General features: G+C 38.0%; 1 protein-coding gene across 1 annotated transcript in view; it reads right to left on the bottom strand.

Moving 5' to 3' along the window:
* Positions 1 to 1,138: 1,138 nt before the first annotated feature.
* The window catches only part of mpv17 (mitochondrial inner membrane protein MPV17), a 43,702-nt gene continuing 29,713 nt past the window's right edge, over positions 1,139 to 15,127 (bottom strand). The window contains exons 6-8 of the mRNA XM_079831239.1: positions 3,329 to 3,361; positions 3,190 to 3,242; positions 1,139 to 2,776 (exon numbers count right to left, since the gene is read on the bottom strand). Coding sequence (XP_079687365.1) covers positions 2,707 to 2,776; positions 3,190 to 3,242; positions 3,329 to 3,361 — 156 coding nt within the window. The 3' untranslated portion in view covers positions 1,139 to 2,706. The remainder of the gene's footprint in view (positions 2,777 to 3,189; positions 3,243 to 3,328; positions 3,362 to 15,127) is intronic.

Raw genomic sequence — 15,127 nt, forward strand, 5'->3', positions numbered from 1 at the left:
TCTGTCTGTCTGTCTGTCTGTCTATCTGTCTGTCTGTCTGTGTCTGTCTGTCTGTCTGTATCTATCTGTCTGTCAATCTCTGTTTTCTCTATCTATCTGTCTATCTCTCTCTCTGTTTCTCTCTTTCTATCTGTCTGTCTATCTCTCTATCTCTGTTTTTCTATCTGTCTGTTTCTCTCTCTATCTGTCTGTCTATCTCTCTATCTCTGTTTTTCTCTCTATCTGTCTGTCTATCTCTATCTATCTATCTATCTATCTATCTATCTATCTATCTATCTATCTATCTATCTATCTATCTATCTATCTATCTATCTATCTATCTATCTATCTATCTATCTATCTATTTTTCTCTCTATCTATCTGTCTATATAACCATCTATCTATCTATCTATCTATCTATCTATCTATCTATCTATCTATCTATCTATCTATCTATCTATCTCAGAGAGAAAAACGGAGATAGACAGAGAGATAGACAGACAGATATAGAGAGAAAAACAATATCTGTCTGTCTATCTCGCTGTCTATCTATGTTTTTCTCTCTGTCTGTCTATATCTCTCTGTCTATCTCTCTATCTATCTGTCTGTCTCTCTGTCAATCAATCTCTGTTTTCTCTCTATCTCTATCTGTCTGTCTGTCTATCTATCAAATTCAAAATTGCTTTATTGGCATGAATGTAAATCATACAATATTGCCAAAGCTTGGAATATATGAACATAAATAATAATACATGAACATTAATAATAATATTAATGACGATAATAAACATCAAAATAATAGAGGAAAATATTACAACATAACTTAAACTTAAATAAACGGTGTAACAAATTAGTCAATTGTATCTATCTCTATCTGTCTGTCTATCTCTCTCTATATCTCTATGTCTATCTGTCTGTCTGTCTATGTTTTTCTCTCTATCTATCATCTGTCTACCTATTTATATCTCTATCTATCTGTCTATATATCAGTCTATCTATCTCTCTGTCTATCTCAGAGAGAAAAACAGATAGACAGAGAGAGAGACAGATAGCTAGAGAGAAAAACAATCTGTCTGTCTATCTCGCTGTCTATCTGTCTGTCTGTCAATCTATATTCCATTGCCACAGTAATGGAAAAACTAAAAATAGATATTTTTTAAAATAATATTTCACATCTGACATTGCAATGTTACATTGCTGTGTTTAAGTACACATACATTTTCTTTATGAAAACTACATTGTTCATTTATCTAATAGTTATAAAAATGTAGAAGTACATTGTAAAAACAAGCTGTCTAGCGTTATATATGAGCCAAATTCACAGCTTAAGTACTGTGAGTATTTCATATAATTCAGGTTAAGCTCTGTAAATGATAATACTGACATTCAATAGAGTAAAAATACACCACATGGTCATAAATTAAAATACTTTGTGACTGTAAAATATAACGTTTTAAAGCGTGGCTGAGAAAAATGTGTTCAACAGCCAGATGCGGAGGTTTAGTCACTGTTGAGTATTGTTTCTGGCTGACCGTCAGTTCCCCAGTGACGCAGCATTAACTGGACACAGATATTTATATTATATAAGCCTGACACGCTCTCGAAGGAAATTCCTAAACATGGCTTTACCTTCCTGATCCGTCTAAACCAACATATAATACATTTACATTTACATTTATGCATTTGGCAGACGCTTTTATCCAAAGCGACTTACATTGCATTCAAGCTACGCATTTTACATTTTGTCAATTCTTGCTTTCCCTGGGAATTGAACCCATGTTTGAGCTACAGGAAAGATATAAAGCCATAATACAGTCTTAATGTGATGTAATGTATTTGGAAGGATGACAATTGGCAGATACACCAGTTGTCCAGTGACAGCTTCGTCCACTCAAAAATCTGATGTGCAGGCTGAAGCTGTGAATTGCAGTCAAGCTGAGGAACAGCCGCCCTACATCCTATTGGCAAGGGCAGCAAAGAACAGGGTCTATTAGCTCAACGTTGTGCTAGGAAAACAGTCAATTCAGGCCAAGTTCTCAGTGTCAGCCGTTTCCTTTGAAATATGGACCATCTACAACACCTTCAAGTACAAGACGTACGGATGAGTTAATAATGGGTTAACAAGGTTCAGAGACAGCAATTGAAAAGGGAAAAAAAACATACTTTTGCATTTGCCGTCTCAATATGTCAGTTTTAAAAAAAGACATCTAAGAGATTCATGGTGTGAGTGATGCTTTTTTTATGAAGTAAAATAGTAAAAGATGCATTTTATACACATTAGTGCATTAACATGCTACTCAATGCCTCAGTAGAAGTCGTCACATCCGTAACTTCACATGACCACGCATGAAGACAAAAAGTGACTCAAAATGGAGTCACATTTTGTAACACAGACAGCCCTGCTGTTCTTATTGATTGTACTTTTGATAAAGCATAATTCACCATCAAAACTTTGGTAAAATGGACAAATCAACTGTATAGAATCAATGTACATTCTTTACATAATCTATAATAACAAATATTACAATAGCAATAATATCATGTTAATAAAAAGTTAATTACATTGTTGTGTACTTTGACCTTTGAAGTGCAAACTACATCTGTAAGCTTTATGGTACTGTGTAAATTGGAGTATGTTATTATATTTATTTGATAAACTGTTTAAAAAAAACTACTAGCAAAAAAAAGTTCCCATGTGTGAGGTAGTGGAAGATCTGGAACGTCTCTTTACATCTTATTAGCTTTCCAGGAGAGGTAAGAGTTCCAGGCAACAGCCACGATCTGAACAACAGCTAATCTGAAAAACACAAGCATGACCAAATGACTGTAGCAGAAATCATATAGGTGTGTTATGAATGTGATGCAGATAAAAAAATAATACAAATCCAGGTGAAACAGACCAGCTGACTCTAGTTGTTAACCCCAGTGGGGATATTCAGGTGCCAGAAAGAAGTAACATCAAAAAAATATTTTACAAAATTCCCAACAGTCAAAATAAAAATAAGATCCTAATTAAAGTTTCCCAGCTTCCTTCCCTTTAATGTCCTTTCATAATGCTATGCTGCACGTCCTGTTCGTTCTTTCCCCAGTGACGCCCTTAAATCTCCAGCACTGTTGGATTAGTGCCCTGCTGCAATGGCCAAATTATCATTATCAATGATCACTTGACTTCTGAGGCTAAAAGGGTTGTATTTCAAAACAGAACTTTACCTGTGGTGGAGAGGGATGAAATAAAAATTGGCAATCTGCACCGGAGGCCAAAGCTGGAGAAATGAAGACACGTTGCATTAAACAGAACTCAACTGAATGAATCGAAAACTAAAAAAAGAGTGTCAAGCATGCCACTTACATAGTAATTGGAGATCAAGGCGTCCGTGTAGTCCTATTGGGATATGGAAAATGCAGAGTAAATATATGATCTGACAAAAACGCTGTTTATTATTATTGCTCATACTTCAGGTTAAGGATGCGAACAAACCCTAAACCTGAAGTATTAAACTTTGGTGGTAGCAGTCAGTTACTTACTGGATGATAAGAATAATAGAATAAAATAAAGGCAGCGGCTATTTACAGCAAGTGAAAATAGCATATTTTCTTAGCGATAGATGATATTTACGCTAAGTGCAAATAGTGATATATTCTATTTACACCATATAAAAGGAGCAGTTCTTTGCAATATGTGTAAATAGTAATTACATGCAATTTATACTTCATTTTGACAGATACATGCTTTTTGCACCTCAGTAGTGTTAGACCGATATATCGGCCGGCCGATATATCGGGCCGATATTTGCGATTTTTAAGTGTAACAGCATCGGCCGATACAAGGCTGCTGCGTTGGCCGATATTTTTTTCCCTGCATTATTTACAGACAGGCGTCCACAGGCAGCTCTCACCGTCTTCAAACTGTCTTGCTCTCCCTCCCTTGTGCATATTAATCAAAATCAATTGAGAATTGACAGGATGGTAAAAGGTCGAAAGACCGAAGTTTCACGTGGAGCATTGGGAGATTTTTTCCTGAATTACCGCTGGTGTTGCTCTACAAGAGATTAAGTGAAGTGCACCTACACTCTAAAAAATGCTGGGTTAAAAATAACCCAAGTTGGGTTGAAAATGGACTAACCCATCAATTGGGTTGTTTTAAGCAAACATTTAACCGCTGCGTCAAAACAACCCAATTGCTGGGTTAGTCCATATTCAACCCAACTTGGGTTATTTTTAACCCTGCATTTTTTAGAGTGTAACCATTAAATGACTAGGTTGTAAATAGTTTTAAAATTAAGTATAGTACAGTCAGTGTGCACTTTATTATGCTGCTTGCTTGTTGATACTGTGTGCAATAGTGTAATTATTTTATTTATGCTTAAATATTTATTTTCAGAATTTATTTTCACCACTGAACTCTTTTTTCTTGTTCTACCTCACCTGTTTTTACTATTTGTTAAATTTAGTTTTTTTTAGTTCAATAAATGTTCCTTTTTTAAATTGTAAATTAAAAATTGTTATCATCATGATCATGGTGTCATTTTTATGTTGTAAATTGAGGGAGCAAAAGCAGTATCGGCTCCAAATATCAGCTCAAGAAAATCGGCAGCCCGCATCGGTCATCGGGTAAGGCTGATGAAAAAAAATCGGTATCGGCACTAAAAAATTCATATCGGTCGATCCCTACACCTCAGTATTATTGTACATTAACAGGATGCAATAATAACAGAGTGTAAATTATTATATTTATTAGGGATGCCACAATTCTCAATATAATATTGAACCGTTCGGTACGGCATTCACGGTTCAAAACGCTCTTGTGAATTGCGGTTTCTTCTGGGGTTTTTTTGCATTTAATGAATTATTTTTATTTCTCTACGAATTGGCTCTGTTTGAGTGTTCCTGTGAGTCTACTGTCTACGCGCTGATATGAGCAAATTTCCAGTCACTATACACTAATATAAAGTTAGGGGTGTTTAGCCACACTTGCAATGCTGGTGTCAGATTTCACACTCTCACAGAGCGGTGAAGTGAGGCTGCAGTGCGCACCACATCTTTGCGTCTCCAAAATCTGCTTTTGAAAAAATATCGTAGTGCTACAGTACACATTCTATCATTTGCCTCCATCCCAATATACTGAACAACGCGACATGCATTCACATCACACATTAGTGGCAGAGTTATACTCACGGAACACTATAGTTATTCACAATCACGAAAGTTTAAGCCTGGCCGGTTAAACATTTCATTCGCGTGCTTGCGAATGCACAATGCGCTTTTCCGAGCGCACACTAAAAGCCTGTCAAACATGTGATTACTGGACTAAGTAGTCTTACTGCACTAATACTGTCAAATACACACAAGGTTAACATAAACACAGTCAGTTATGTCTAAAGTGAAAGTAAAATCGGCGCGTGTCTGTATATTAGATGCGTGCAGGTCATAAATTGACAACAGTGCAGCCTAGTGAACACGCTGCCGCTTGTCCTTAAAGGGACAGTTCACCTCTAAAATGATCCATTATTACCTCACTCTAATGTTGTTCCAAACCTTAATTTCTTCTGTTAAACACAGACAGTAGCCCTTTATTCAGGTGTAAAACAACTTGAGCGCGAGTAATCGATGACAGAATATTCATGTTTGAGTGAACTATCCCTTTAATGTTAATAAAACAACAAAAGACAAAGATGTGACAAGAAAACTGATGTGACAAGCCATCAGAACCGAACCGAACCAAAAACCGTGGTTAAAAAACCAAGGTATGCATTGAACCGTGGACTAACTGTATTGTTGCATCCCTAATATTTATTAAAATTATTAAATGGATGCCGCCGTAAGGGGAAAATAAAAGCCTTCCCTACGCCTACCCCTATCCCTATCCAATAAATGCTTTTATTATTATTAAACATTTCGTTAGGCACTTTATTTCCCCTTTTAGAACATTTTCTTAATTTTTATTGAAAGAAAATGCCTTTCCGATGTGATATGTGATGAGAAAAGGGCGAGCTCTGCTAAAGGCGGATTCAAACTGGGGTCGATCGCGTCGAAAGCAAGACCTTTAAAGAGGCACTTCAGTGCTGGGAAGATGAATGTGTATTTAAACTGGGTCATTTATGTAGTAGAAATGTGAAATTATTTTTGAATTTGGTGCCTTCTAGACTGAGAAAAGACAGAAAATGTATTTTTGTCTCATGTGGATGAAAGACAACAACTCCCAGAATGCACTTGCTTCGCTGCCCAACGAGGCCACTCCCAAAGCCACGGCTCCTGGTTACATCTCTTGCCCACCATGGCTCCACCCCCACCGTCGTTTTGATTTTCATAGTCATAAAATAAATTTGTTCAGTTAGAGAACAGACACTACAATTAAAAACTGAACGTGTCTTTTCAATAAATTGTGAGTGAGCCGAACGAAAGTCACGGCACAGACGCAGCAGGAGTCAGATTTCATAAATCACGAGAGAGAAGAGCTGAGGTAAGCACAGCAAGTCATTCACGACGCATGTCCAATCTGGCGCGTTATCAGATCATGCCTATGGAAGCTAAACTTTCACAGGAATTCATTGAAAAGTTGGAACACTCACTTTGCTCCGCACCGCTCCGTTATTAATGCCTGATCCGAGTGGCCGTACGCATTTACATTCTGTGAGTGGGCGGGTTGGGAACAGCTCCTTCTACTGGCTGTAGTCTTTAGCCTCTGGCCAAAAAATCCTCCGATGACGCAAAATGACGATATTTGCGTCATCGGAGGATTTTTTCCCAGAAATAAAATGCATAATTCTCTCGTCTCAGGGGGACATGAGGGGGGAAAGTACGATAATTTGAATATACAACCGGGTTTCTACTGATACAAAGCTTAATGCTAATCGCTGAAGTAACCCTTTAAGGCCGCGTGTCCACCAAAGTGTTTTTATCCAGCTGAAAACACTAGGCGCTCTGCTGAAAACACCTTGCTGTGGGCGCTTGAGAGCGTTTTGACAGTGCAGTGTTTTTCAGTTGAGACTCTTTGCTTGATATGATACAGAATATCCACGGAAGTGTTACTAGAATCTCATTTCACAGACAGTTTCTTTCTGTATTGATTCTATATAAAAATGCCGATACAATGTAAAGTATTTGCTCTGGCTCTTGTTTTAAATTATTAGGGGTTCAAGCATGAAATGCTGAAACCCTATTGTAATTGTAAGGATTCGTAAAACGCATCGTGCAGGCCAAACCGTAAGGCCTAGAGACATGAAACCTGGCCAGATGGTAGGCCTCAGTTTGGGGACAACCTATCAGAGTATGACCCCGAATGGCCCATAGGTGGCGCTACAGCAACCAAAAGTTCAAAATTGCTCATAACTCTTAGACTGTTTGTCCCAGGATCAAGTGTCTTATATCATTGGAATCCTTGGCTCAAGGCAGACAAAATGGCTATCTCCGATTTGGATGTAGGCAGGGAAAATTTTCTGCTATGTCGAATTTTGTCCAAAACCTACTTTTGCAAACTAGTCCCTGGTTTTTCGCCCGATCGGAACCGAACCAGTCTAGGACAATTCTCTGGACTCTCTCGATCAATAATTATCAAAAGAAAGTTGAACTTTGGCATTTGGCTGGCTGTAACAGGGTCATTTAGAAAAGGTGCGTGGCAAAATACACCAAAAAGCCTATACATCCCAAATGAAAACTCAGAACTTCACCAAAATTGATGAGCATATGTGTCAGAACATGGCGAGGAAGCATGCAGAGTTTCATGGAGATCGGACCATAGGTGGCGCTATAACTGGCAAAAAGCCTTCATTCTTATTAGGGGTTCAAGCATGAAATGCTGAAACCCTATTGTAATTGTAAGGATTCGTAAAACGCATCGTGCAGGCCAAACCGTAAGGCCTAGAGACATGAAACCTGGCCAGATGGTAGGCCTCAGTTTGGGGACAACCTATCAGAGTATGACCCCGAATGGCCCATAGGTGGCGCTACAGCAACCAAAAGTTCAAAATTGCTCATAACTCTTAGACTGTTTGTCCCAGGATCAAGTGTCTTATGTCGTTGGAATCCTTGGCTCAAGGCAGACAAAATGGCTATCTCCGATTTGGATGTAGGCAGGGAAAATTTTCTGCTATGTCGAATTTTGTCCAAAACCTACTTTTGCGAACTAGTCCCTGGTTTTTCGCCCGATCGGAACCGAACCAGTCTAGGACAATTCTCTGGACTCTCTCGATCAATAATTATCAAAAAAAGTTGAACTTTGGAATTTGGGTGGCTGTAACAGGGTCATTTAGAAAAGGGGCGTGGCAAAATACACTAAAAAGCCTATACATCCCAAATGAAAACTCAGAACTTCACCAAAATTGATGAGCATATGTGTCAGAACATGGTGAGGAAGCATGCAGAGTTTCATGCAGATCGGACCATAGGTGGCGCTATAACTGGCAAAAAGCCTTCATTCTTATTAGGGGTTCAAGCATGAAATGCTGAAACCCTATTGTAATTGTAAGGATTCGTAAAACGCATCGTGCAGGCCAAACCGTAAGGCCTAGAGACATGAAACCTGGCCAGATGGTAGGCCTCAGTTTGGGGACAACCTATCAGAGTATGACCCCGAATGGCCCATAGGTGGCGCTACAGCAACCAAAAGTTCAAAATTGCTCATAACTCTTAGACCGATTGTCCCAGGACCAGGATCCCAGGACCCTTCAGGCGCCAATTTCGAGTAAATTGCATTTTTTTGAAAAACCTATTTTTGCAAACTTCTCCTAGGTTTTTGGCTTGATTGGAACCAAACCACTGCAAGACTATTCTCTGGAGTCTGACAATCAATAATCACCCAAAAAATTCAAAATTTAAATTAACGGTCGATAAGGGGAACCAAAATCTTTGATGGCACCAGGGCCATTTTTACTAAAATGGTTATAAATTGTGAACGGAAAGAGATTTTTTTGCTAAACTTGGCATACATCTTCGTGAGCTCAATCTGAGATCACTTGAAAAAAATCGCAACGATTGGCCACTAGGTGGCACTATAAAACGGTTATAACTTGTGAACGGAAAGAGATATTTTTGCAAAACTTGGGACACATGTTCATGAGCTCATTCTGAGGTCACGTGAAAAAAAATCATGACAATTGGCCACTTGTTGGCGCTATAAAATGGTTATAACTTGTGAACGGAAAGAGATATTTTCGCTAAACTTGGGACACATGTTCATAAACTCAATCTGAATTGACATGAAAAAAATCGTGACAATTGGCAACTTGGTGGCACTATAACAGTGGAAAAAATCATGAAAATAGCTATAAGCGCACCCAACCGTTAGTCTACTGAAAATTGGCATGCAGTGTCTTTGTCCAGGGTGCCATGATAGTCTATGAGAACATTGGTGTATCTAAAAAAAAACCAGTATACGTCATTGGCACAATGCCTTGAAGGAGCCTGAGAAGTTTCAAGCCCGTGTTATTTTCACAGGAGTGACCTCCTAAGAATCTTTGCCGAGTTCAACAATACCAAACATGCCAGGTTTCGCCTTATGGTTTTAAGTGTCATTTAGAGCTTTAAAAAATTGTGGTTATCTTCAAAGCCGTTAGTCTGATCGAGACAACAACAAAAAAACAAAGGAAATTTGAAAACATAGGTAAATAGCTAAACAATATTGCCAAAATGTTAAAATTATGATAGGAACTGACAAAAAAATTAATTAAATCCAATCAATTTCACCCATGGATCATTTTGATGCTCTCACATGTTTGAAACGAACAATGATGGATTGTGATGAAATTTGTTTTGAATTGGGACTGGCGAATCCCCGTCCATACTGTCAATGACCGTTTTCGCAAAGACCCGCCCACTTTAGTTACTGTTGCTATGTCTGACAAGCGACGCCACTCTCACACCACACCAAGTTCTCACGCAGTGAAAAATACATTGCGGATCAGAGAAAAGACTGCGTGCTGACAGACAAGTACTTTTGATATGAAACAAAGTCTCACCTTTCAAATGTAGTCATTTTTTAGAGACATTTAAACAATAAATACCATTTTGTGACTCTTTAATGTGTCTGATAGATCACTGTAGACTCGAGGCTCAGTTAAAGCTGCTTGTGAACCGATCATCTCTTCCTTCTAGTTAATCTATATAATTAAAATAAACATGAATGAACATAAAAGGAATGTTGTTTTAGTGCTAAGACGTCAGTACACTTTGTTTTTCAAATTTAAATCCTCCTATGTTAATCTACTAACTCTCCTGACTGCTTTGTTGGACAAAATGGCAGATTATGATTAGTCAGATCACCTGTCAATCAAACTCCCTGCGAAGGGTCAATTGAGAATGCCCGTGCGCACAATCCTGATCTAATCGACAACTTTGCAGTTGCACATAGTAAAGCCCGGAAAATCCCGATATAATTTAAGAGAGCATCTTTTTCATGTATTTGGACCTAGGCCTAACAATGTGTTATGGTGCGCTGTCACCAGTGGGTTTTTTTGTTGTTGTTTTTTGGTGAGCGTAGGCTCCTCCTGATTTTGTTAGTCATCTCATCTCTTATATGCTGTGTATGATCATATCCTGTCCTATTCATGGTAGACTACTCACGGACATTGCGTCATCAAGGGGCCCGCCTTGATAATCCTACTTAAGGGCCCGGTGTTGGCTCGTTATGCCACTGAATATAATTGTCTAAACTCCTAATCAAAATTACATATTTACAACAAATTTGACACATATATATGGGCACACTTTGAGTACTACTAATAAAAGTGGTGGAGATCAGGCAAGACTATAAGAAGACTCAGGCAAAACGTTCTATAACTGTAAAAACGCTTTAAAACCATATTTTTCCTATGGTAAACTGCCTGTATAGGCTGTAAATTGACTTTTTCATCTATTACGGCAGTTGTTAAATGCTTGCTAAATAAAACTTAATGTCTTTTGATGCTTGTGTGCTTCAAGGCCTTAAAGGCCTTAACTGCTTGAACCCCGATAAATGCTGCTTGCAGCTTTAATTTCATTCTGTTATTATACTGCTTGTTTTCATCTGTTGACTTTGTACAAGCAGAATGTGGTGGTTGGTCGGTGTTGTATTCGTCCCACCCCTCCACTGTGATTGGACAGCTGCGTGAAAAGTGACAGTAGCCGCGTTTCCATTACAGATTTGCGCAAAACTTTTGCGATATTTTCTAAAAGTCGATAAAAAATATTTCGAAATGACGGCCTTTCCATTAACCAATGTTATGCGACTAAAACTATTTTATTCCTCTCGTGATAAGTCATTCCAAAAATTATGCTACGCATGTTGTTAGGTTTATGTGTATCCCAGCCACCGCATGCCATTATTTTTAATGGAAAGAGACGTGTGTGTTATCCAAGCACTGATGGCAAGGAAAGCACCTTATACTTGAGAGGCACATATGAGGTGTTTCTGGGTGCCTCTTATCTGCTTCAAGGTCTTGATAAATTGTGGCATTTTATATTCTATTGTCTTTTATGAGTTTAATAAAGAACTCTAACTCGGCCAAACATACCATCATCTGTAAAGAATGATCGACTTTTACATACACCAGGTTATTGTGACGCATTGCTGCCACATACAGAGACAAGCGAGAAGTTTGAAGTTGCATGGTGGTAACTCAAAGGTTTTTTTTTTACCACTTGGCTTGGAATTTCATTTGTTGGAAATATAAACTGAATATAGAAATGGTTTCGAAATGAAAAACTTTGCGTTTAATAAGCAAAATATATTTTTGAAATGAAGTGCAAAATAATCTGTTCCCTGAGTCTACGGCCTTTGTTGTTATTTGTGTACACAAATAAAAGTAGACAGTTTACTGTTTATAATTATATCTTGCACTTATCTGTATGGCTAAAAATTGATTGAGTATATATAAAATGAGTATTGTGAGTTGTTTCCGCTGTCATAAAGGAAAAAATCCATCAGAAGGCGCCGACGTCTTCGGGGGTAAAGAAAACGTAGCCTATTTAGTTTCATAGTTAGGCTATGTTTAAATATTATAATTTTTTTATTTCATATGTTGATTATGAAAAGTGAGCAGCATGAGTAAGGCACATAATCAGATGCGAATATGTCTGGGGACATGGATTTTGAGCACTTCATTGAATTTTGTTTTCTAGAAAGTCTTTCTTTAAAATTTATTTGGTTTTGTATAAATTGTATAAATTTTTTTATCAATGTTTAATCAACTATTTGGCTGTATATTTAATAAATAAGGAGCAAACCAAGATCGGCGAGAATGGATTGACGTGCGTAACTGGGCTGTTTCCGCGGCCTTTGAGGAAGGCTATAACTATAGCGTCTTTCTGTTTTAATACATTTCTTGAATATAAGTCTTAATTACAGTAGGCCTATAGATAGTTATGACTAGGTTAAAGTTATGCCACTGTCCTTATTAGGAGAAAATATATGTTGTCATACTTGAGTGGAAAAAAATTATATGTAGGCCCCATGTGGGAGCAATGCATGACCGTACCAGGCGACCTGTCAATGCGAAAAAAAACAGTTTCCATTGCAGTTTTGGGAAAATTTCCTTTTTCGAATTGCCTGAAAAACCACCTCATGTACGCGATATATTTTGCCTTTTTTGCGATATATGGGAGTTTTTGGGAAATTGACGCATTTCCATTGGGCGTATTTTCAATTCGCAATTTCAATTTGCACAATTTGAAGGGTAATGGAAATGCGGCTAGTGATGAGTGCTGCTAAAAAACGCAGAGCGCTCAGAGCTTGAGCGTGAAATAGATGCTCAGTGCATCGTTAAGCTCATGGTTTCTGAAAACAATTGAATACGCCAGCCAGCCGCATGAAAAAACACTTTGGTGGACACACAGCCTAAGCCTTATGCTTTACTTATTACGCCACTGTTTTTTTTTATCTTGTTTGGCCCAACCAGGCATTAAACAAAATTCTACTAAAGACAGGAGCACGGGTCACTGGCACTTTTTACTTGGGCCAGTAGGCAAACACTTATACATCTAGAACACCATAGCGACATTCTAAAAGACACTTTGAACATCTTAACAACCACAGCAATGAACTAGCAACCGCTCACAACACCCACTGTGGCAGACCACACACACATTCATAGAGAAACTGGGGAAAAGCTTAGTTTTAATGAATTATTTTCAGACAAAGGATCATAACTTGGCTTAGAATTGAATATAATGAAATAAATGAAGTGTTTCTGACCCGGCTGCTTGTTCCTATCTAATATTCCTTGCAATGTTTTGAGCAAATTGACATTTCTTCAACCATAAGCTGAAGGACTATGCGAGAACCTTAATACCAATTTTTGATTAATATCAATTTATGTAATTAAAAAGAATCATGCTTTTGCAAAGATCCAATCAGAACCATGGCAGCTGCTTTTACAGATTTGTCGAAGGACACTACTAGAAAAGCAGTGAATACACAATAACATTTAGATATTGTTCTGCTTGCCCCATATGAGGCAAAATATTATGATGCTGTTGGTCATCCGCGTGCTGCCAAAACTCTACAAGACCCCTGAAGTTGTCCTGTGGTATCTGGCAACAAGACGTTTGCAGCAGATCCTTCAAGTCCTTTAGGTTGCGTGGATCAAACCAATAATGCAGGATAATGCAGGGTGCATTATCCTGCTGAAAGAGGCCTGGTCTGCAACAATGTATAGGTACACATGAATGACCGGACACAGAAGAAGAACATTGGCCAGAGCATCACACTCCCTCCACCAGCTTATCGTCATTCCACAGTGCATCGTGGTGCCATCACTTCCACAGCTTAACGACACACACATACACGGCCATTCACGTGATGTAAAAGAAAATGGAACTCGTCGAACCAGGGGTCATTATAGGCACTCTGCGTATGGGGCTGTGTAGCTGCAGACCAATCAGAGTCCTCCCATAACCATCATTAAAATTCTGTGACTTGTGCCACAGCAGATCTTTTGTTGGCTCGGACCAGATGGGATAGCCTTCATTGCCCTAGATATCGATTAAAATCGATCATTATCGATAATGAAAATAATTAAACGTCTGCAAGCTGCGCCCAGCACCCAAACCATCAGCCAGTCACGTCACTTCACAGTGGTGAATAACCCATTTCTATGGAAAAAGCACATATGGAAAATAGCTTTGACAAATGCGTGCTGTTTAATGCCTTTGTTTTCCTCAGCGCATAACTTGCATTTTTATGGTTATATAAAGTCCTGAGTATTTACATTTTGACTTCAATGAACGAGTGCCAGTGGGAAAATACAGACAGAACAGACAGAAATACACTAAAATACACATTTAGATCAAATATTTTTTTGTTAAAATTAAGTGCAGGTTTAAAAATATACATGTAATTGTACAAGTAATTGTATTCATGAGAGCAGTAACATTAAAGGCACTATTGCCCAATAATGTAATATAATTACTGTTCAGACGAGTGAATGTGTGTGTTCCTCATACCTCGTTCAAGTTAACATTTTGTGCTTTTGTTTTTTAATGTACATCATGGCCTACATAGATATTCATTCACTACATATTTTAAATATATATATATTATATTTATAATATATTTTTTAATATATATATATATATATATATATATTTTTTTTTTTTAATATATATATATATATATATATATATATATATATATATATATATATATATATATATATATATATATATATAACAGGATTGAGTGTCTGAAGTAGAAATTCACTCTGGTTATGATTCTTTTTCCTTCCCTTTTTTCCTTGTTACCTGTTCATTCATGCTTTCATCATGTCATGACTAAAGACGCTGGTGCCTAAACCCAGCCTAAGGGTCTCCACTCAGGTGGAAAGCGTCAGGGTTCCCTTAAAGTGCTGTAAAAGCCCCACAACTCCGTCCCACCGCATCAACCGCAAGTCAACACCCTCCTATCCCTGGTGCCATATAAAAATCAAGTCATCTGGAACACGAGGGCCCTTTCCTCTGCTAGTGTCATCTTTTGAAAGGTCATCTTAGTGAGACTGAGTGTGTAAAAGAAGCCCTTATTAGAAACTTGTGCTCTTTCTGTTTGTACTCTTTGCCTTAACAGTTTCTAATTAAGAACGAACAAGGCACCGGCCACCTGGGGTGAAACTACCGCGGGGCTGAGACGTCATTATATTGTTCCCACTGAATTTGACGTCACAGGAATTTAGCCCCTAAGGAA

This window comes from Gobio gobio (genome assembly GCF_949357685.1).
Source record: "Gobio gobio genome assembly, chromosome: 12".
Classification (NCBI taxonomy): domain Eukaryota; kingdom Metazoa; phylum Chordata; class Actinopteri; order Cypriniformes; family Gobionidae; genus Gobio; species Gobio gobio.